The 24,012-nt window shown below is 36.0% G+C and overlaps 1 protein-coding gene across 4 annotated transcripts in view; it reads left to right on the top strand.

The window, feature by feature from the left end:
* Positions 1 to 24,012, top strand: part of SHPRH (SNF2 histone linker PHD RING helicase) — a 91,680-nt gene that overhangs the window by 37,423 nt on the left and 30,245 nt on the right. For all 4 annotated transcript variants that reach the window (XM_079938946.1, XM_079938945.1, XM_079938948.1 and 1 more), the window contains 9 exons: positions 2,516 to 2,623; positions 3,590 to 3,732; positions 6,778 to 6,951; positions 7,269 to 7,331; positions 15,603 to 15,828; positions 17,819 to 17,962; positions 19,089 to 19,190; positions 21,988 to 22,059; positions 23,559 to 23,747. In XM_079938946.1, coding sequence (XP_079795072.1) covers positions 2,516 to 2,623; positions 3,590 to 3,732; positions 6,778 to 6,951; positions 7,269 to 7,331; positions 15,603 to 15,828; positions 17,819 to 17,962; positions 19,089 to 19,190; positions 21,988 to 22,059; positions 23,559 to 23,747 — 1,221 coding nt within the window. The remainder of the gene's footprint in view (positions 1 to 2,515; positions 2,624 to 3,589; positions 3,733 to 6,777; positions 6,952 to 7,268; positions 7,332 to 15,602; positions 15,829 to 17,818; positions 17,963 to 19,088; positions 19,191 to 21,987; positions 22,060 to 23,558; positions 23,748 to 24,012) is intronic.

The following is a 24,012-nucleotide window of genomic DNA, read 5'->3' as shown; positions in this document are numbered from 1 at the left end:
AGTAGCTGCACCAATTTACATTCCCAACAACAGTATGCAAGGGTTCCCTTTTCTCCACATTATCCCCAACACTTGTTATTTGTAAACTTTTTGATGATAGCCATTCTGACGTGTGTGAGGTGATACCTCATTATTGTTACGATTTGCATTTCTCAAATAATTAGCAGTGTTGAACATCTTTTCATGTGCCTTTTCATAGCCATCTCTATGTCTTCTTTGGGAAAATGTCTTTTCAGGTATTCTGCCCATTTTTTGATTCAGTTGTTTGTTTTTTTGATATTTAGTTGTATGTGCTATTTATATATTTTAGATACTAACCCCTTATCAGGGGTTTAGATATTAACCCCTTATTAGGTGATTAGAAAATAGGCAGACAGGGACTTCCCTGGTGGTCCAGTGGGTAAGACTCCGCACTCCCAATGCAGGGGGCCTGGGTTCAATCCCTGGTCAGGAAACTAGATCCCGTATGAATGCTGCAACTAAGAAGTCCACATGCCGAAACTAAGAAGTCTGCACGCCGAAACTAAGAAGTCTGCACACCGCAACTAAGAAGCCCGCGTGCCGCAACTAAGACTAAAAAGGCCACATACCACAACTAAAGATCCCACGTGCTGCAGTGAAGATCCCATATGCTGCAGTGAAGATCCTGCATGCTGCAACTAAAGATCCCACGTGCTGCAGTGAAGATCCCATATGCTGCAGTGAAGATCCTGCATGCTGCAACTAAGACCCAGCACAGTCGAAATAAATAAATACATTTTTAAAAAAGAAAAAAAAAATAGGCAGAGGATGTGAATAGACATTTTTCCAAAGAAGACACACAGATGGCCAACAGGCACATGAAAAAGTGCTCAACATCATTAATCATTAGGGAAACGCAAATCAAAACCACAATGAGATATTACTTCATACCTGTTAGAGTGGCTGTTATCAAAAAGACAAGATATAAAAAGTGTTGGTGAGGATGAGAGAAAAGGGAACCCTTGTGCACTGTTGATGGGAATATAAATTGCTGCAGCCACTATGGAAAATAGTATGGAGGTTCCTCAAAAATTTTAAAATAGGACTATAATATGACCCAGCAATTCCACTACTGGGTATTTATCCAAAGAAAACAAACAAACAAAAAAACTAACTTGAAAAGATATATGCACCCTGATGTTCATTGAAGCATTATTTACAATAGCCAATATATGAAAACAACCTAAGTGTCCATTGATAAAGAAGATGTTGTATACATATATGATGGAATATTGTTTAGCCATAAAAAGGAATGAAATATTGCCATTTGCGACAACATGGATGTACCTTGAGGGTATTATATGCTAAGCAAAATAAGTCAGACAAAGGCAAATACTGTACGATTTCTCTTATATGAGGAATCCCAAAAAAAAGAAAGAAAGAAAAAGAAAAAAAAACATACTCATAGATACAGAGAACAGACTGGTGGTTGAAAGAGGTAGGGCTTGGGTGTGGGAGAAATGGGTAAACTACTGGGTTTTTTAATTTAAATAAATTGAATAAAATTTATTTTAATTAAAAATAAATGTATTTCTCACAGTTCTGGAGGCTGGCAGTCTAAGATCAAGGTGTCAGCAGTGTTGGTTTCTCCTGAGGACTCTCTCCTTGGCTTGTAGATGGCTGCCTTCTCACTGTGTCTTCATGTGGCCTTTTCTCTGTGTACCTGCATCCCTGGTGTGTCTCTCTTTCCTTTTAAGGACACCAGTCATATAGGATTAGGGCTCCACCCTTATCTCATTTATCTACATTTACTCATTTAATTACTTTCTTAAAGGCTGTATCTCCAAATATAGTCACATTGGGGGTTAGGACTTCATCATAGATTTTGAGAAACACAATTCAGTCCTAAAACCCAAAGTATTATTTCTAAACTGAAGTAATTCCAAGAAATGATAATAACTGAATCAGACAAGAAATTCTAAAATGTATTCTTGTTTTGCCTTATAGTTTGAAATATTACTGTTCTTTCCCCTCCCATTTTTTAAAATTAAAATATTAGAAACTTGGGGAGCAAATCCTTGGAATTTCTTAAATTATGTGACTGACAGGTAAATGTAAGTCAAGGTGGCTTACAGGTAAAATCTCTTCAATATACGTCTTATGAATTTCTAGCATGGCTTTTTTTTTTTTTTTTTTTTTGCGGTACGCGGGCCTCTCACTGTTGTGGTGTCTCCCGTTGCGGAGCACAGGCTCCAGACGCTCAGGCTCAGCGGCCATGGCTCACGGACCCAGCCGCTCCGCGGCCTGTGGGATCTTCCCGGACCGGGGCACGAACCCGTGTCCCCTGCATCAGCAGGCAGACTCTCAACCACTGCGCCACCAGGGAAGCCCTCTAGCGTGGCTTTTATGTTCTCTACACTATACTTGTAGAGTTTAATGCTTAAATTGAGTTAAATAGATTAAATAAATAAAGTACACTGTTCTGGAAACATCATACTAAATTATTTTCTTGACCTGAAGTGAAAGTTTATACTTGTTTCCTGTTTCAACACAGGCCAAACAGCTGCGAGAGCATTATATGAGCAAGTGTAATACAGAGGTTGCTGAAGCACAACAAGCTTTGCTGCCGGTGCAGCAGACTGTACGTGACCTCCAGAGAAAGGTATGGCCACCAATGTGGCTTTCCTTATGTTTTTCTCCACATAACATTTTGGTTTTTGTTCTGCTCTGGGGAGAAACTTGAACTTTCTTATTCATCTTGGAATTTTTAGCACCTAGTACAGTACCTGAGCCACAATAAAAACTTATTTGCTGTTAGCAGTGTTTATTGATTGGATGAACAGACACATAGATAAATCACCTATTTTGAGGTTATTCTCTTTCATTTCTTTTAAGGTATAATGGGGTTTCCTCTTACCTTCGGTATATAACAAGTTGTCTTTTGAAGAAAGTGAAGACTTCCATAACCTTCTTTTGATCTTAGATGTGCATGTTTCCAAAACCTTTTCTTTTAAGATGTTAGAATATGAGAACCATAAGTATTTTCCTTATGAAATATGTGCCATTTGTTATTTCTAAAATTCCTCTTTTATGAAATCAGTAGCAAAGTTTAAAGAGAAGGCTACACAAAATATTTTTACTCTTTGATTTTAACCAGTTACTCCACATTTTATTCTTCCTAATTAATTATTTAGTATTCAAGCATATAATTTTATTAGTTATCAAAGATTATTCATTGAGTAGAATCTAGTTCAGTTAGTTGAGGATAAGCATTATGACTTTATTATGCTGAGAAAGAAGCCTGTTACCTTTTCAGATATATAGAGTGAATACTGAATTTTTATTTTGTTTTAGGTATTTTTTTAGCACAGCTTTGTTATAAATGTATATAAATAAATTCTCACCCTTTCAGAGTAATCATGAAATAGGTGTTCTATTTAGTTATATATGCAGAAGTTGTACTTATTCATTGTATATACAACATGTATACTTGTCTCCCCACTACTGTGATTCCCTTGAGAGTTGCATTTATTGCTTCCTTTTAATTTTTCACAGAATTCTTTCCAGTGATAGAAACGTTGTGAGTACTAAAAAGACATTAATTGATCAGCTGTTGTCTTGTTTACAGATTTATTCTAATTCTCCTTGGTGGCTGAACGTAATACACAGAGCAATGGAATTTGGTATTGAAGAGGAACTTGTTCAAAGAGTGCGAAATGAAATAACCAGCAACTACAAGCAACAAACTGGCAAGCTTTCTATGTCAGAGAAGTAAGAAAATAGCACAAAACAGAATAGTTATATGAGTAGTCACCCCAAATATTCAGATCATTTGGTATTAAGAGTTACAATTAAAAGTCATAACATATTGTGATTATGAACATCTACATTTTACCTATTGTTGCATATATTTCAGGCCAAAATATGAGGTATGCTTTTTTCCTGTATTTTAGTCATTTTTAACTGTTCTCTTTTCAGTGCTTTTTTTTTTTCTATTTTTTAATCTGCTTAAAGTATTTTCTTTGTATCTTTGTTGGACAAAGTTGCTTAAAGCCAGCTCTTAAGCAAAGTTTTGAAACAGACTTTGTTTAGGAGAATTTTTCCCTTGGGGTAAGGCATTCATATTTCCCTATGTCATTCATTCCCTAAGGGCTAAGCTCATAGTGCCACAGTGGCCCAGGTTTTATATTGTAGAGTCTGCTTTGTCTTCCCCATCTTTCTTCTCAGCAACAATCACCATTCTTCAAGATAGATAAGTTGGGTTATTCCTCTTGAAGTAAGAATGGTGAATAATTCTTCCCAGAGAACAAATATACCCTATCAAAAGTACCTTCAGTGGTATAACCCAAAGGAATGTCTGTCTAACGTGGGGAATTTAGGTGTTGCGGCAGAACTGTTGATTCTAGGGAGGGCGACAGAGGAGGATCTTTATGGCTTCTCAGATCATATCTCAGTATAATGTCAGCCTTGGGATTAAAGTTGGTTTTCAGTGAAAAATTCAGTATAAGAATATCTTTGAAATGTTTTAAAGTGTTTTCATGTGCTCTTCTAAAAACTTTTTCAGGTGTCTGCTAACACCCTAAAAAATATGCTACATTTTCTATATGTCATTAACTTGGATGTACCTTAATGTAATCATCTTTTTCACCATTCAGAACGTGATGAGCTTCTCATTTCTGAAGTATATGCAGTATATTATGCTTTTGAGTGCACTCCCTTTTTCCATCTTAAGCCCAAGAATCACTGTTCCAGGATAAGTTGTCATTTATGTCATGAATTCATCTTACCAGTTTTAAAGCTATGTCCTAATAATGTGTTCTGCCAGCACTGTGGCATCAGCTGATAAAGGAAAATATTTTAAAATATCTTTAACTTATTTTTCTTATATCACACAAAAACTGCTTTTTTTTTCCTTAGAAACTACTTTTAAAAGTTGTAAATCCTCATGTTAGAATATATCCCCTATTAAATGTTTTGAGGTCCCAGGTCTGTAAAAGGACCAACAGGAAACATAAAATGTATAATTCATTATGCAAACATGGTTTTAAAAAACATTAGGCATAAATAGAAAATAAGAAAACACATTTTTAAAGTTAATTTTTTTTATATTACATGTATTCAGAGATCATCTTAACACTGCTGCTGTGTTTTTTAATGAGACATATCTCAGGCACCAAACTACTTATGTTTGCTTGTTAATGATTCTTGGGGAAGACTATGTAGCTTGGTGATTAAGAGCGCAAGTAGGTTCTCAAGACAGACTGCCTGTGTTCATACCTCAGTGCCACCACTTGTTAGCTCTTTGAACTTGGGAAAGTTGTATAAGCTCTCTCTGCCTTAGTTTCTTCATCTATAAAACCACACAGCATTGTAGTGAGGATTAGTAAATTAATATTTGTAAAGTGCTTACTTAAAATAGTACCTACCATTATGGTGTCTAAGAGTCACCTTCTATTACTATGTTTTCTTCTCTTTCATTTAAAGGACCTGCAAGAGAGAACATGGCAAAGACGTGTTAAGTGCTGATCTGTGATATTTTTCAGCCCTTACTCACATGCTTAGACCTGAGTTAGTGGAGAGAACTTTTCCAAAGCCACTTCTTCCCATTGGTTCAATGTTAATTTTCGAAGAGCAGCTTAAATTTGTAATAAATTACAAATAAAAAACTGTTTTCTTTTTGTGAATAGTATTGATACCTAACCTAATTTTAAGTATCTCTAAGTAAATTTTTTTAGAAATTACTGAGCAGCTATTCTATGCCTATTATATATGTTTTTGAAAAAAGGGTATAATCTAATTCTTACCTTCTAAAAGTTAGCTTAATGAGAAGACAAGAATCGTAAATAATTTGAGAAATGTGAGTATGTATAAAAACTAAACAAAGTACGAAAATGAATAATGTTGTTAATAAACTCCATGAACAGAAAGAAACATAGATTAGTGTTGTGAAATATTGGGAAAGCCTTTTAGGAAGGAATGTGGGCTCTTTTGAACAATTTGGAGAGAATGGCATATGGCATTTTAGGAAGAAGGATATACTCTTAACTTAAAAAGCAAACAAATCTTGTTTTTGTGTTTTAATTTCTTATTATTCTAGGCTTTCATTTTCCTTTCAAAAACCCATACACACACATCCATACATTTTTTTTCTTGACCCATTTCATTTATAGTTTATCAGAATGGTTAAGAGCATTGTGTTTGGGTTTAACTCCTAGCCCGTGGCTGCCACATAATAACTTTGTATCTTTACTTAAATTACTTTAATTCATTAATCTTCATCTATAACATGTGCACAGTTGGGTATCTATTGAGGTTATACAGGAAAAGTGCTTGGCAAAGTGCCTGGCATTTAGTACATGCTTAATAAAAATATATGTGTATATGTATAAGTTCCTTGTAATATAATTCTTGGCTACTTTTCTCCTTTCTTCTCAGCTTTCTGTCTCTACTTTTCATCCTACAAGTCAATCAGTATTACAAAGAAAGAATGTGGCAGTCCTGATCTTTCAAAGACATCAGACACAGAGACATAGATTTTACATACTGTTTTTCAGGTTTTACATATTGTTTTTCGTTTCTGAGGGCAGGCACTATCAGATGTTTTTGTTATCTTTTGTAGTAGACAACCCAATGTTATTATTCTTTGTTTACTAGTAGATACCAATTGAATACACTCCTACTGTAAACTCACTCAGGTTTGACTAAGTAAAATGTTGCAGTTTCTTTAACACTTTGCCAACCACTTCTTGAATTTTTAGGAAATTGACCTACTGTTCTTTTCTTTGCTGTGTGTGTGGTGCTGGTGATGGGAATCAGGTTCCATGACTGCAGAGGTCTTCAGTTCTTACTTACAACACATATGGAAGAGCTAAGTAAGTTCCAGAAGCAAGTAAGAGACGCTGTAAAAAATCTGGAGGGACCTCCATCTCGTCATGTTATTGAGTCTGCAACAATCTGCCACCTCCGGCCAACCAGGCTTCCTCTCAATTGGTAGGTAATAGGAGAAATCATCCAATGAATGGCATCATTCCACTGAGCTAGATTTCTCCTGAGAGAAGCAACACTGGCTCACATAATAAAACATTTTTCACTTGAATTCAGACAGAAGTAGAGATGTATTATTAATCGAACTTTAAAAAAAAAAACCTCTCTAGGACCACATACCTGAGGACCACGTATTTTTTTTTTCTAAAATGGCATATTTGTTGTAAAGAAAATGTGAAGTATAAAATACTAAGCCTCTTTTAGAAATTACCTGATTGCAGTTATGTTTGTGAATATTTCTCTGATAATTTCTTCTTTTCCAGCTGTGTCTTTTGTAAGGCTGATGAATTGTTCACAGAGTATGAATCGAAGTTATTTTCTCACACGTAAGTTCTCCGATTGATTATTTCCCATCAGGAAAATGAAACATTTTACAAGACTTGGTATTTTAATTTATACAACTACATTTTCCTCACAATAACATTGCTTATATTTTTTTCTCTTATCCAGCCAGTTTACTAAACTTTAGCATTTGCCCATTTAACATGCTCAGTTTCACCTGTGCTGACGTTTACCCCCAAATGCTCCTGTCGTGTGGTAATATGTGCTTAAGGGACAGTTTATGGGAGTACACAGACTGTGCAGTCCAACAGATATGACCTCAAATCCCTGCTCACTACTATGCACAGATTACTTCTCTAAGCCTCAGGATCCTCATTTGTGAAATGAAGATAATAACACCTCACTGAGTTTTCTTTATGTATATTAAATAAGAAAAGGCATATAATTACTTAGCATAGTGGGGTTTTTTTTGTTTTTTTAATTAACATCTTTATTGGAGTATAATTGCTTTACAATGTTGTGATAGTTTCTGCTGTATAACAAACTGAATCAGCTATATGTATACATATATCCCCATATTTCCTCCCTCTTGTGTATCCCTCCCACCCTCCCTATCCCAACCCACTAGGTGGTCACAAAGCACGAAGCTGATCCCCCTGTGCTATGTGGCTGCTTCCCACTAGCTATCTGTTGTACATTTAGTAGTGTATATATGTCCATGCCACTCTCTCACTTCATACCAGCTTACCGTTCCCCCGCCCTGTCTCCTCAAGTCCATTCTCTACATCTGCGTCTTTATTCCTGTCCTGCCACTAGGTTCTTCAGAACCTTTTTTTTTTTTTTTTAGATTCCATAAATATGTGTTAGCATACAGTATTTATTTTTCTCTTTCTGACTTACTTCACTCTGTATAACAGACTCTAGGTCCATCCACCTCAATACAAATAACTCAATTTCACTTCTTTTTATGGCTGAGTAATAGTCCATTGTATACATGTGCCACATCTTCTTTATCCATTCATCTGTCGATGGACACGTAGTTTACTTCCATGTTCTGGCTCTTTTAAATAAAGCTGCAGTGAACATTGTGGTACTTGACTCTTTTTGAATTATGGTTTTCTCAGGGTATATGCCCAGTAGTGGGAATGCTGGGCCTTATGTTAGTTCTATTTTTAGTTTTTTAAGGAACCTCCATACTGTTCTCCGTAGTGGTTATATCAATTTACATTCCCACCAACAGTGCAAGAGGGTTCCCTTTTCTCCACACCCTCTCCAGCATTTATTGTTTCTAGATTTTTTTGATGATGGCCATGCTGACTGGTGTGAGGTGATACCTCATTGTAGTTTTGATTTGCATTTCTCTAATGATTAGTGATGTTGAGTATCCTTTCATGTGTTTGCTGGCAATCTGTATATGTTCTTTGGAGAAATGTCTATTTAGGTCTTCTGCCCATTTTTGGATTGGGTTGATTGTTTTTTCATATTGAGCTGCTTGTAAATTTTGGAGATTAATCCTTTGTCAGTAGCTTCATTTGCAAATATTTTCTCCCATTCTGAGGGTTGTCCTTTCATCTTGTTTATGGTTTCCTTTGCTGTGCAAAAGCTTTTAAATAGGTCCCATTTGTTTATTTTTGTTTTTTCCATTTCTCTGGGAGGTGGGTCGAAAAGGATCTTGCTGTGATTTATGTCATAGAGTGTTGTGCCTATGTTTTCCTCTAAGAGTTTTATAGTGTCTAGCCTTACATTTAGTCCTTTAATCCATTTTGAGTTTATTTTTGTGTATGGTGTTAGGGAGTGTTCTAATTTCATTTTACATGTAGCTGTCTAGTTTTCCCAACACCACTTATTGAAGAGGCTGTCTTTTCTCCATTGTATATCCTTGCCTCCTTTATCAAAAATAAGGTAACCATATGTGCATGGGTTTATCTCTGGGCTTTCTATCATTTTCCATTGACCTATATTTCTTTTTTTGTGCCCGTACCATACTGTCTTGATTACTGCAGCTTTGTAGTATAGTCTAAAGTCAGGGAGTCTGATTCCTCCAACTCCGTTTTTCTTTCTCAAGATTGCTTTGGCCTTTTGGGGTCTTTTGTGTTTCCATACAAATTTGTGAAATTTTTTGTTCTAGTTCTGTGAAAAATGCCAGTGGTAGTTTGATAGGGATTGCATTGAATCTGTAGATTGCTTTGCTTAGTAGAGTCATTTTCACAATGTTGATTCTTCCAATCCAAGAACATGGTATATCTCTCCATCTATTTGTATCATCTTTAATTTCTTTCAGCAGTGTCCTGTAGTTTTCTGCATACAGGTCTTTTGTCTCCTAAGGTAGGTTTATGCCTAGGTATTTTATTCTTTTTCTTGCAATGGTAAATGGGAGTGTTTCCTTAATTTCTCTTTCAGATTTTTCATCATTAGTGTATAGGAATGCAAGAGATTTCTGTGCATTAATTTTGTACCCTGCTACTTTACCAAATTCATTCATTAGCTCTAGTAGTTCTCTGGTAGCATCTTTAGGATTATCTATGTATAGTATCATGTCATCTGCAAACAATGACAGCTTTACTTCTTCTTTTCCAATTTAGATTCCTCTTATTTCTTTTTCTTCTCTGATTGCTGTGGCTAAAACTTCCAAAACTATGTTGAATAATAGTGGTGAGAGTGGGCACCTTGTCTTGTTCCTGATCTTAGTGGAAATAGTTTCAGTTTTTCACCATTGAGGACGATGTTTGCTGTGGGTTTGTCATATATGGCCTTTATTATGTTGAGGTAAGTTCCCTCTGTGCCTGCTTTCTGGAGGGTTTTTGTAAATGGTCGTTGCATTTTGTCAAAAGCTTTTTCTGCATCTATTGAGATCATCATATGGTTTTTTTTCTTCAGTTTGTTAATATGGTGTATCACATTGATTCATTTGCATATATTGAAGAATCCTTGCATTCCTGGGATAAACCCCACTTGATCATGGTGTATGATCCTCTTAATGTGCTATTGGATTCTGTTTGTTAGTATTTGGTTGAGAATTTTTGCATCAAGGTTCATCAGTGATATTGGCCCGTAGTTTTCTTTCCTTGTGACATCTCTGTCTGGTTTTGGTATCAGGGTGATGGTGGCCTCGTAGAATGACTTGGGGAGTGTTCCTCCCTCTGCTATATTTTGGAAGACTCGAGAAGGATAGGTGGTAGCTCCTCTCTAGATGTTTGATAGAATTCGCCTGTGAAGCCATCTGGTCCTGGGCTTTTGTTTGTTGGAAGATTTTTAATCACAGTTTCAATTTCAGTGCTTGTGATTGGTCTGTTTATGTTTTCTAATTCTTCCTGGTTCCGTCTCGGAAGGTTGTGCTTTTCTAAGAATTTGTCCATTTCTTCCAGGTTGTCCTTTTTATTGGCATATAGTTGCTTGTAGTAATCTCTCATGATCCTTTGTATTTCTGCAGTGTCACATGTTACTTCTCCTTTTTCATTTCTAATTCTATTGATTTGAGTCTTCTCCCTTTTTTTCTTGATGAGTCTGGCTAAAGGTTTATCAATTTTGCTTGTCTTCTCAAAGAACCAGCTTTTCGTTTTATTGATCTTTGCTATTGTTTCCTTCATTTCTTTTTCATTTATTTCGTATCTGATCTTTATGATTTCTTTCCTTCTTCTAACTTTGGGGTTTTTTTGTTCTTTCTCTAATTGCTATAGATGTAAGGTTAGGTTATTTATTTGAGATGTTTCTTGTTTCTTGTGGCAGGATTGTATCGCTCTAAGCTTGCCTCTAGGAACTACTTTTGCTGCATCCCATAGGTTTTGGGTCATCATGTTTTCATTGTCATTTCTTTCTAGGTATTTTTTTATTTTCTCTTTGATTTCTTCGGTGATCTCTTGGTTATTTAGTAGTGTATTGTTTAGCCTCCAAGTGTTTGTATTTTTTCAGATTTTGTCTTGTAATTGATACCTAGCCTCATAGAGTTGTGGTTGGAAAAGATACTTGATACTATTTCAGTTTTCTTAAGTTTACCAAGACTTGATTTGTGACCCAAGATATGGTCTATCCTGGAGAATGTTCCATGAGCACTTGAGAAGACAGTGTATTCTGTTGTTTTTGGATGGAATGTCCTGTAAATATCAATTAAGTCCATCTTGTTTAATGCATCATTTAAAGTTTGTGTTTCCTTATTTATTTTCATTTTGGATGATCTGTCCATTGGTGAAAGTGGAATATTAAAGTCTCCTACTATGGTTATGTTACTGTCAACTTCCCCTTTTATGGCTGTTAGCATTTGCCTTATGTATTGAGGTGCTCCTATGTTGGGTGCATAAACATTTACAATTGTTATATCTTCTTCTTGGATTGATCTCTTGATCATTATGTAGTGTCCTTCTTTGTCTCTTATAATAGTCTTTATTTTAAAGTCTATTTTATCTGCTATGAGAATTGCTACTCCAGCTTTCTTTTGATTTCCAATTGCATGGAATATCTTTTTCCATCCCCTCACTTTCAGTCTGTATGTGTCCCTAGGTCTGAAGCGGCTCTCTAGTAGACAGCATATATATGGATCTTGTTTTTATATCCATTCAGCCAGTCTGTGTCTTTTGATTGGAGCATTTAATCGATTTACATTTAAGGTAGTTATTAGTATGTATGTTCCTGTTATCATTTTCTTAATAGTTTTGGTTTTATTATTGTAGGTCTTTTCCTTGTCTTGTGTTTCCTGACTAGAGAAGTTCCTTTAGCATTTCTTGTAAAACTAGTTTGGTGATGCTGAATTCTCTTAGCTTTTGCTTGTCTGTAAAGGTTTTAATTTCTCTGTTGAATCTGAATGAGGTCCTTTCTGGGTAGAGTAATCTTGGTTGTAGGTTTTTTCCTTTCATCACTTTAAATATGTCCTGCCACTCCCTTCTCTCTTACAGAATTTCTGCTGAAAGATCAGCTGTTAACCTTATGGGGATTCCCTTGTATGTTATTTATTGTTTTTCCCTTGCTACTTTTAATATTTTTTCTTTGATTGTTTGATTACTATGTGTCTTGGCGTGTTTCTCCTTGGATTTATCCTGTATAGGACTCGCTATGCTTCCTGGACTTGATTTTTTCCTTTCCCATATTAGGGAAGTTTTCAACTATAATCTCTTCAGATATTTTCCCAGTCCCTTTCTTTTTCTCTTCTTCTTCTGGGACGCATATTATTCGATTGTTGGTGCGTTTAATGTTGTCCCAGAGGTCTCTAAGACTGTCCTCAATTCTTTTCATTCTTTTTCCTTTATTCTGCTATGCGGTAGTTATTTCCACTATTTTATCTTCCAGGTCACTTATCCGTTCTTCTGCCTCCGTTATTCTGCTATTGATTCCTTCTAGAGAATCTTTAATTTCATTTATTGTGTTGTTCATCATTGTTTGCTCTTTAGTTCTTTTAGGTCCTTGTTAAACGTTTCTTGTATTTTCTCCATTCTATTTCCAAGATTTTGGATCATCTTTATTATCATTACTTTGAATTCTTTTTCAGGTAGCCTGCCTATTTCCTCTTCATTTGTTTGGTCTGGTGCGTTTTTACCTTGCTCCTTCATCTTCTGTGTGTTTCTCTATCTTCTCATTTTGCTTCACTTACTGTGTTTGGGGTCTCCTTTTTCCAGGCTGCAGGTTCATAGTTCCCGTTGTTTTTGGTGTCTGCCCTCAGTGGCTAAGGTTGATTCAGTGGGTTGTGTAGGCTTCCTGGTGGAGGGGACTAGTGCCTGTGTTCTGGTGGATGAGGCTGGATCTTCTCTTTCTGGTGGGCAGGACCACGTCCGGTGATGTGTTTCAGGGTGTCTGTGACCTTATTATGATTTTAGGCAGCCACTCTGCTAATGGGTAGGGTTGTGTTCCTGTCTTGCTAGTTGTTTGGCCTAGGGTGTCCAGCACTGTAGCTTGCTGGTCGTTGAGTGGAGCTGGGTCTTAGCGTTGAAATGGAGATCTCTGGGAGTGCTTTCGCCATTTGATATTACATGGAGCTGTGAAGTTTCTGGTGGGCCAGTGTCCTGAATTTGGCTCTCCCACGTCACAGGCACAGGCCTGACACCCGGTCGGAGCACGAAGACCCTGTTAGCCACACAGCTAAGAAGAAAAGGGAGAAAAAAAGAAAGAAAGGAAGGGAGGGATGGAAGGAAGGAAGAAGGAAGAAAGAAAGAAAAAGATAAAATAAAATTTAAAAGTAATTACAATAAATAATTTTAAAATTATTAAAAATAAAAAAATTTTAAAGTCATAAAAAAAAAGAAAAAGAAAGAAAGAAGAGAGCAAGCAAACCAAAAACCAAGTCCACTAATTATAACAAGCACTAAAAACTATACTAAGGACAGACAGGACCCTAGGACAAATGATAAAAGCAAAGCTCTACAGACAGAATCACACAAAGAAGCATACACATACACACTCACAAAAAGAGAAAAAGGAAAAATATATATATATCTGTATTTAAAAAAAAAAAAGAAAGAGAGCAACCAAATCAATAAATAAATCTACCAATGTTAATAAACTCTAAGTACTAAACTTAGATAAACAAAACCAGAAACAAATTAGATACAGAAAGCAAACCCCAAGTCTACAGTTGCTCCCAAAGTCCACTGCCTCGATTTTGGGATGATTCGCTGTCTATTCAGGTATTCCACAGATGCAGGGTATATCAAGTTGATTGTGGAGCTTTAATCCGCTGCTCCTGAGGCTGCTGGGAGAGATTTCCCTTTCTCTTCTTTGTTAGCACAGCTCCTGGGGTTCAGCTCTGGATTCGGCCCCGCCTCTGCGTATAGGTCGCCAGAGGGCATCTGTTCTTCGCTCAAACAGGATAGGGTTAAAGGAACAGCTGATTCGGGGGCTCTGGATCACTCAGGCCGAGGGAGGGGTACGGATGCGGGGCGAGCCTGCAGTGGCAGAGGCCAGCGTGACGTTGCAACAGCCTGAGGTGCGCCATGTGTTCTCCTGGTGTAGTTGTCCATGGATCACGGGACCCTGGCAGTGGCGGGCTGCACAGGCTCCCGGGAAGGGGGGTGTGGACAGTGACCTGTGCTCGCACACAGGATTCTTGGTGGCTGCAGGAGCATCCTTAGCATTTCATGCCCGTCTCTGGTGTCCGCGCCAATAACCGTGGCTCACGCCCATCTCTGGAGCTCGTTTAGTCAGTGCTTTGAATCCTCTCTCCTCATGCACCCTGGAACAACGGTCTCTTGCCTCTTAGGCAGGTCCAGACTTTTTCCCATACTCCCTCCCAGCTAGCTGTGGTGCACTAGCCCCCTTCCAGCTGTGTTCACACCGCCAACCCCAGTACCCTCCCTGCACTCCGACAGGAAGCTGGAGCCTCAGCTCCCAGCCTCGCCCACCCCGGCGGGTTAGCAGACAAGCCTCTCGGGCTGGTGAGTGCTGGTCGGCACCGATCCTCTGTGCGGGAATCTCTCTGCTTTACCCTCTGAACCGCTGTTGCTGCGCTGTCCTCCGTGGCTCCACAGCTCCCCCCGACGCCGCCACCCCCCCCCGCCTCTGCCGGTGAAGGCACTTCCTAGTGTGTAGAAACTTTTCCTCCTTCACAGCTCCCTCCCAGCGGTGCAGGCCCTGTCCCTATTCTTTTGTCTTTTTTTGTCTTTTTTCCTTAGCCCTACCCAGGTATGTGGGAAGTTTCTTGACTTTTGGGAAGTCTGAGGTCTTCTGCCAGCATTCAGTAGGTGTTCTGTAGGAGTTGTTCCACATGTAGGTGTATTTCTGATGTATTTGTGGGGAGGAGGGTGATCTCCACGTCTTACTTCTCCACATCTTGAAGGTCTCTTCTCTAGCATAGTGTTTGATACATGGTAAATGTTCTATAAAAATGTTAGCTCTTTTTAGTAATACACTTTCTCCAACACAGATTTGAAGTCTTCATCCTTGTGCTAGGGATTAAGCTACTTAGTACATTTAGTAAAATTATTCCTATTTTACAAACATGGAAATTGAGAAGAGAGTAAGTCTGATTGTACTTTTAGGTCATCTTGTGGTTTTTCTGTTTTATTTTTGCATGGTTGATAGTGGTGGTAATTTGTGTTTTGTATTATTTTAATTCTCAGAGCAAGATTTTAGCCTGGAATTTATAGCCATTTTTTATTAGGCCAGTTTGCTCTCAAGAAAGCACTTGTCAAATGTATGATACCTCAAGCATTTTCAGAGTTGGCTTGGTTTTTCCAAAAACTTGCAAGCATGATCTTGTAGATATGATGTTGAAAGATGTTGATGAAATTTTTGTTTTTGACCTTGCTATGATATTAACTCTGGCAATATCATTTTTATAGTACTTGTTACCCACTGACAGTAATTACTGTGGTTTTGTTCTCGAATGTCTTCAGAGTCAAAGGCCAGACTGCAATATTTGAGGAGATGATAGAAGATGAAGAAGGACTGGTGGATGATCGAATACCTACCACCAACCGGGGTCTGTGGGCAATAAGTGAGACAGAGCGATCCATGAAAGCTCTGCTATCGTTTGCAAAATCACATCGATTTGATGTTGAATTCATTGATGAGGGAAGTACTTCAATGGATCTCTTTGAAGCTTGGAAGAAAGAATATAAGGTAACAGTAATTTAAAACTTCCTTCCCATATTAAGAATTCTCCTCCTTGGGCTTCCCTGGTGGCAGAGTGGTTGAGAGTATGCCTGCCGATGCAGGGTACATGAGTTTGTGCCCCGGTCCGGGAAGATCCCATGTGCCGCGGAGCGGCTGGGCCAGTGAGCCATGGCCACTGAGCCTGCGCGTCTGGAGCCTGTTCTCCACAACGGTAGAGGCCACAACATTGAGAGGCCCGCGTACCGAAAAAAAAAATACAAAAGAATTCTCCTCCTTTACATTAATTCTAGTTGCTACTTTCCTTTTTCTCTCTTCAGTTTTTAAAAATCTGCTTTAGAGAGTTGAGGTGTCGTAATTTATCTTTCCCTAAAATGTAATGATTGTAATGATGAATAATAAATATAATAATACTGAACAAATGAGAAGTTTCTGTTCATTAAATTACTAAAAATCATTACTAAAATGAAATTTATATGAAACCTTTTGTTTTTCCTTGAAAGTGTGTTATTCTAGTCTTAGCTTGGTCTTACACTGCTGTTCTCTGAAATCAGAGTGTGGCTTTGTTTCCTTTTTTGTTTTTTTCTTTTGCTCTGTGAATAACAACCAAACATCAACAACCTTAAAGATTGGAGAACATAGTAAACATTTCTCAACATATAAGACTAGAAACCATTGCAATTAATAATGCACAAAGGGACTCTTCATATTTATACTTAATAATTTCATCATATTATAACTCTATGCTTGAGATTCCAGAATTCATTAATTTTGAATTATTCTTTATATGTGGATTTTTTAATCCCTTGTCCTACTTTGCAAGTGAGATGGGTGAGGAAATAAAAGAAGTGGGTTTTTTATTTATAATGTTATATTCCATTTGATATCTTTTATTTTTTTAATCTAAAGTTCTTGTCTTTTAAAGCAGGATAAAAATTTCTCTCAAGAAAGAGAAGCTGTGCTGTCTATAATATCAATTCATACATTTGATAGATTGAAGAATGATACTTCCATAGCATCAAAACCATTGGTTCATAGTAGTTTTTTTCTTTTCACATTACTATTCTAAAAGGAAAAGCACATTAACACAGTTAATTACAGCAGGTCATGGAAGAAACAATACTATATACAGTGTTCATTTGCCCCTACGTTCTTCCTTTGAGTTCAGTTTAGCCACATGGTCTGTGTCAGAGGAGTGCTTATCATGCAGTTCACCCAGATCTTTGTTCATTTGTTCTCCATAACATTGCAGACTAAACCCTTTAACAACAGTGTAAATGAATGAGCTACTGCTACACACATCAATCAGGATCTAACTCAAAGCATAATGTTAGTGAAGAAAGCAGATCAAAAAATTTTATACTGATTGATAGCATTTTTATAAATTTCAGAAACATATAAAACCAGATTATTAAGGCTGTATGGATTAGTATAACTCCAGCAAAAAGTACAGAATAGTAAGTCCAATTCAGAATAGTGGTTACCCCATTGTTGGGGGTTGAAGGAAGAATGTGTGAGGCAAGAGAGTGATGCAGTTGAGAAGGAACACAGGCTTCCTAAGGAACTGGCATTATTCTCTTTCCTAATTCAGATGATGTGGACTCAGTTGTATACTTTAATATTCTCATTATCATATATACATATTATTTTGAGAATGTGCAATATTTTATAATAAAAAGTATTTCTTTAAAAAATAAAGCAGAGATTCCACCAGTCTAGTATTGATCTGTAAATATCTTTGGTCCTACCAAGAAATCTCGGGGTATGCTGTTCCTGAGATTCTGAAGAGGCAATACACTATAGTGTCCTGTGGAGATTATTCAGACCCACTGCCTCATCCTAAAAATGGCCCAAGAATTGCTTGTACCTTAGACCCGTAATGAAAACACTGTGTATGATTTAAGACCTCAGTGAAGACTCTTGACCAAGGGACATCTTGGTGGTTTTAACCAGTTTTAATTATGTGCTTTACCACTGTCTGTCTTTTCTGTTCCTTCAGTTGCTTCATGAATATTGGATGGCTCTGAGGAATCGTGTGTCTGCTGTTGATGAGCTTGCAATGGCTACAGAACGACTAAGAGTACGTGATCCTCGGGAGCCAAAGCCCAGTCCACCAGTTCCTCATATCATTGAACCACATGAGGTAATTTGCAAATGAATCACAGAAAAGAACACAGCAAATAGATGTCACAAAAATCCAAGATCCATAGAAGGGATAGAGTCAGGGCAGTGATGTCTTCAATAAGTAAGTGTTTCATATCTGCTCTTCGTTTGAGCCATATGAAGTTGTTTGTTTTTGTAGTAGGTCAGAGATGAGCAATTTCATGTCTAATACATGCTTAGCGTTCACTGTTTGGGTGCATTTGCACGTTTGTTTCTCTCCACGTTGCATATTCATCTATTCTTGAGCACCTTTTGCGTGCCAAAACCTAAAGGTATTCTTGGTCAGTTTTTAGACGTATGTCCTATTACTTCAGCTTTTTCAGAACTAAAAAAATCTTCCATGAGAACAACCAAGAACTGATTTTGCACTGTTTTCCTTTGCTAACAATGAACAGATATTGACAACTTATCGTCTGTTAAATTCCTCTTTGTATCTCAGAATTAAAAAAATAACTCCACCAACCTTTTTTCTTCATATTAAAAATATTATTTTCTTTAGAATTTGTTTTTATTCCTTTAATCTTTTAAATCTTTTTTTTCCTATAAAGCTTGAAGACTGTAACTTAGAAAAACTTAGAAATATTCATTATATACTATTTCACTTCATTTTTAAAATAGAATTCTCAATAAGTTTTAAGTGAAAACAAATTCCTCTTTTTTTTTTTCTGTTACCATATTCTACTGGCGGGGGGGTGGGGCACAGAAAGGAGGAGCAGAGAGATTCTTCCTTGGATTTCTTAAAATCACTTCATTTGTATGGCCAAAGTAGCATACCATTTTATTTTTCTTTATCGCATGAATGTATTACTGAAAAATCATACACAAATAGCCTTTGGTTGATTTTTAACCTACTTCAGGTATATAGGGAAGCTTTTTATTTAAAAGAATTCTGCCTTGAATTTTGTCTTCTATACAGTAAAATATATATATTTTTTGAAATATGTTAATATTATCTAGTATCCCTTTTGCAAATTTGAGTTTTCACATGTAAATATGTTTTCATAAAATAGGACACTTTTTAAGAAAGAATTAAAATAGAAGAATTGAGCATGTTTAATATAATGTTACCATCTTAGAATAAAGAAGTTGTTTTGTTCTGTTTTTAGGTAGAACAAAATCGTATAAAACTACTAAACGATAAAGCTGTTGCTACATCACAGCTTCAGAAAAAACTCGGGCAGCTTCTTTACCTAACTAACTTGGAGAAGGTACTGTTTTTAAAAGATGCTACTTTTTCCCATACTGTATTATCAATAAACCACTTTATTGACTCCTTTCATTTAATCTATTAGTCCCCTAATTAATGGTATAGGTGTTTTTTTAATCATTCTTTTATTTGTTTGTGTTAGTTATGTGAGTCAGAACACTAGCTATGTCTGCAATAGCTACACAGATCACAAAAGAAGATGATATCTATAGAAAATATGTTATACAGATAATGTAAAGGGTATGCAGTATATAGTATAGCACAATGTAAACAGACTGTAGTTGGAAGCCTTGAATAGTGAAAGTATTACAACATACCACTCAGCAAAGATAAACGCATGCATCCAATAACGCATACACGGATTCTTTTAATTTGTTTTTTGAAACTGTGTAGTGTGTTTGGAAAGCTGCTAAATAAGAGGACATGGAAACGAATTATTTAATGTAATTCACAACATATTTTCTTAGTAGTAAGCAAAGTACTGTATTGGACTTTGATGAATATAATTCCATTTTCTGGCAAGAATAAATGGGAGTGGCAGAGTAACTTATCAGAACAACATATAATAGTAGATTTTTGGATAGGGCAAATGAAGGAAAGCAGTAGACTACAATTGGTCCTGAAAACTAGTACAAAATACATTTAAGTGAATCATTAAATCTCAGCAACGACAAAATGAAAAAGTTGGACATTCTTTATAGGTAAAATAGCATAGTAGTTAAGAAGGTAGACTTTTGGACCTAGATAGTGCAAATTTGAATCATGATGCCACTATTTTCTAGATATAGGACTCTATTCAAGTTATTTACTTCTCTTTGTCCCATTTGTAAAATGAGAAAAGTAACACTATCTTGTAGGGCTCTCTTGAGGATCAAATGAATTAATATATGTAAGTGCTAAAGTGTTTACTGGTTTATTAAGCACTTTCTAGGTATTCACTATTAATATTATTATATTATTACTATTATTATAATGATGACTACTATTTTGGCAGGGGAAAAAAGAGAAGAACTTTAAGTCAATCTCTCAAAATGCTAGCTATAGAAAAATAACATTCAGAAAAAAATTCTTGATATTTCTGGACGTGAGTTTTTAAAATACAAGATTTCTGTACTTTAAATGTAAGAGTCAAAATTAAGAGACAGTTATGATTCTTTTAGTTATGGAACATAAGTTGATATTCTCTATATGTTGAATTATTTTTTAAAAAATTAAAATTCCAAGGATATAATCTATGTAGGAAAACCCATTTGGCAAAAAATATAAGAAAATAATATTTACTGTATAAATGAAGGAAAATAAGCAATCTGCAAACTACTAAGCATAGGACAAATCCAGCCCATCACCTGTTTTCGTGAATAAAGTTTTATTGGAATACAGCTATACTCATTCGTTAAGTATTGTCTACAGCTGCTTTTGTGCTATAATAGCAGAGTTGAGGAGTTGCAGCAGAGATCGTATGGCCGACAAAGCCTAAAATATTTACAATCATGCCCTTTATGGAAAACATGCTAATTCTTACATTAAATAAATTAGAAAAGAAGAGGTATTGTAAATTCTGGTCGATTGTTTACAAAATGCTATAGTAATACCTTCTCTTGCGTGCTTGCTCTTGGTTAATCCCCTCCTACACTGACTGTAGGCTTAGGCAGATGACTTGTTTTTGGCCTTGTGTCACAGAGATTTGAAAAGTCCACGCACTTTGGAATTCTTCCAATTGTGTCATGTTTTGGAACTCTGCGACTATGTGAAGAAGCCCAGGTTACCTTTCTTGAGGAGCAAAAACCTCAGCTTAGCCCTCTCCCCAGACCAGCTAGCCTACCAACTGCTAGATATGAGTGTGGGCCGTCCTGGACCATCCAGCCCAAGCCAAATCAGTGCATCCCAAAGTAACCCAGGTGACCTGTAGCATCAGGAGAAATTCATGTTTTTTTAGCCACTAAGGTTTTAGGTGGTTTGCTATGTTACCCGAAACAAATCAATAATTAACAGAGGAAAAGAATAATTCAGTCCAACTTTTTTTAAATGCTGCGTACTTACGTTGTAGTTAATGGAATTGTTTTAACCATTAGAACTTCTGAATCCATGCACAATTTGGCTTTTTTTTTCTGCTTATAAGAGTCAAAGGATAATCAAGAACAATTTAGTAATCTGTGAGTCTATTTTACTTTCCTTTATGTTTTCCTCAGTTTTAAAACCTGTTCATTTGATGACTTTTTTGGAAATCTTTCAGTTTTTAAAGAGACTTTGAAAAGCTATTATACTTCAACATAATTTCCAGGCATAGTTAGGTCTCAAATCAGTAATATTTCTGGTTTCTAATTATTTGCTTTGCCTTGGTGAGATTAGAAAAAGGATACAGAGAAGAAATCAGTATTAATAAGGAGTTATGTGAATAAATGCTGCCTCTTCCCAATGTCTTTGATCCCATGCCAAGTGGACATGCAGAATATCTATTTCTTTATTAAAAAAATATATCTAACATGAAAGTAAAATTTGAGAATTTAGGTAAATTATATCATATTTTGCTTTTTATTTTGCCTTCTATCATAATCACAAATACAGTAATATGATAACTTTAACAAACTGTGTTAAAAATTGAGTCCATTTTTTTCTTCACACCTTAAATAAATGTTATTTGTAAATCCCAGGAATGATAGTATTAATATATGAATTATTAGGTCATCTCAATTATTAGATTATTTTAATTGCCAACATTTACTTTTATAAATGAGTTGTACTACATGTAACGGCTTTTAAGATATAACTAATATATGTTTTAATTCTTTTTTGGATAGTCTCAGGACAAAACATCAGGAGGTATTAATCCAGAACCTTGTCCAATCTGTGCTCGGCAACTGGGAAAACAGGTGAAATTATAATAAATATTACATGCATTTGTAAAATACTTTACAGTCTTCACAGGCTTTTACATACAACTCGCCCCACCCTCAAACTTTGCATGCAAGGCAAATAGTACCTCTGTCTGAAAGGTAGGGCCAAAGGTTAACTGACAGGCTTAGTGCCAAATATGTTTGAGCAATGTTTTCCCTTAAGTGATAGGTGAAAACATATTTCTAGAATAGCCCCATCTTTTTCATTAAAGGTGAATAATTTTAAGTATTATTTCCAGTCACTTGAGTCTGTCAGTTTACCATGGTTATTTGGTACTTGTACAGAAATATAATACGGCATACACAGATTTACTTAAGTTATGACAAAGGTATAGTAACGTAGTTCTTACTTAACATTATTACTGTCTAATAGTACCAGGATTTAAAGCGCAAATAACAGCAATCCTGAGGAAATTCATATGTGATTTTTAGAAGACTATTATATCAATTAAGTATATTTCTTTGTGAATATTAGTATACAAATGTCTATAAACTTAATGGAACTGTATTAGTTTTCCTCAAAGAGATTCTTATTTTTACTTTATGAAATGTGATTTATGATACTGTAAGTTCCTACTTTGTATGATAAATAAATATATGTAATATCGGTATATTCACTGCTTTTCAAATTTTGAAAGATAAGTCTATTACTATTAAATGAGTAAAAGTGTCCTTGGCACTTTTTTCTATGGAGCTGAGAGTAGAAGCCTAAATATATGAGTTCCATATTCTGACCAGCAATAATCAGAAAGAACATATCTTTTAGTTTCCACAATTCATGGAGAAGATAAGATTTTAAAGGATATTTTATTGATAATAAATCTTAAAAGGACAGATTGGTAATGGAGGAGAAGAATAGTAATTACAGATACTGGCAATTTCTGTTAAAAATCAGTGATAAAAACATTTTGATAAAAATTACTATAAAAATGGAAAGGATCATGGTGTAAGTAGTTTCTTCTTTGCTTTTAGTTTTGGTGAGATTCATGCAGCTAGATTGTCTCAGAAATTTTATTATCTTTAACATTTCCATCTCATTTTCTATATAATAAATGCTTTAACATGTGAAAATGTAAATCTGCTTATTACTAAGTTGTGTAGAATATATTGAATATGACATTATGTCCAAATTAATGTTGTAGTCAGTCTATTCTGTGAGAGTGCTAAAGAGTAATTTGCATTTTTCCTAAATGCTGAAATGAGAACACGAGCATCTTACAAACTAATGATGACTGACTACTATCCTCCTGTTAGGGTGAACAGAACTAAAGACTATGAAAGCTTAGTCTAGTTGGACTAAAAAATAGTTAGTTTAAAAGTATAACTTAGCTTTTATGACTTAAAAAGGATATTTATATCATGAAATAGTTAGGAAATGAAATTATGACTCTCTTCTCCTTTTAATATGTTTATAGATTGGAAGGCATCTTTGATAGCATCTCACTGAGGCATATTCTATGTGTTTTCTTTTTTAGTGGGCAGTACTGACCTGTGGGCACTGTTTCTGTAATGAATGCATTTCAATTATTATCGAACAGTACAGCGTGGGGTCTCACAGGAGCTCCATTAAGTGTGCCATCTGCCGCCAGACCACATCTCATAAAGAAATCTCGTATGTCTTCACCTCAGAGAAAGCCAGCCAGGAAGAGGACATCCCTGTGAAGGTAAAGTCAGTTAAGAACATGTAGACACATAGTCAGAGCAAGATAATAGGAATCAGTATCTGGCCGTGAGAGCATCAAAATCAGAACAAGCCTGGCCCAGTGACTATGGAGCAACCACTGTTGTCTGTCTGTAGATACACTGCCTGAAAGCCTCAGCTTTACCATCTACTCGTTCCTCGTGGGAGGAACACAAGAAAGCTTTTTCAGACATAGTTAGTTAGTAATAGTTATGCCCATCATGGCAAAAAAAGTAACATCTTAGAAT

Source organism: Stenella coeruleoalba, assembly GCF_951394435.1.
Source record: "Stenella coeruleoalba genome assembly, chromosome: 12".
In the NCBI taxonomy this organism is placed as follows: Eukaryota; Metazoa; Chordata; class Mammalia; order Artiodactyla; family Delphinidae; genus Stenella; species Stenella coeruleoalba.
The sequence above is the reverse complement of the archived record's forward strand: the minus strand, read 5'-3'. Positions and strand labels throughout refer to the sequence as shown.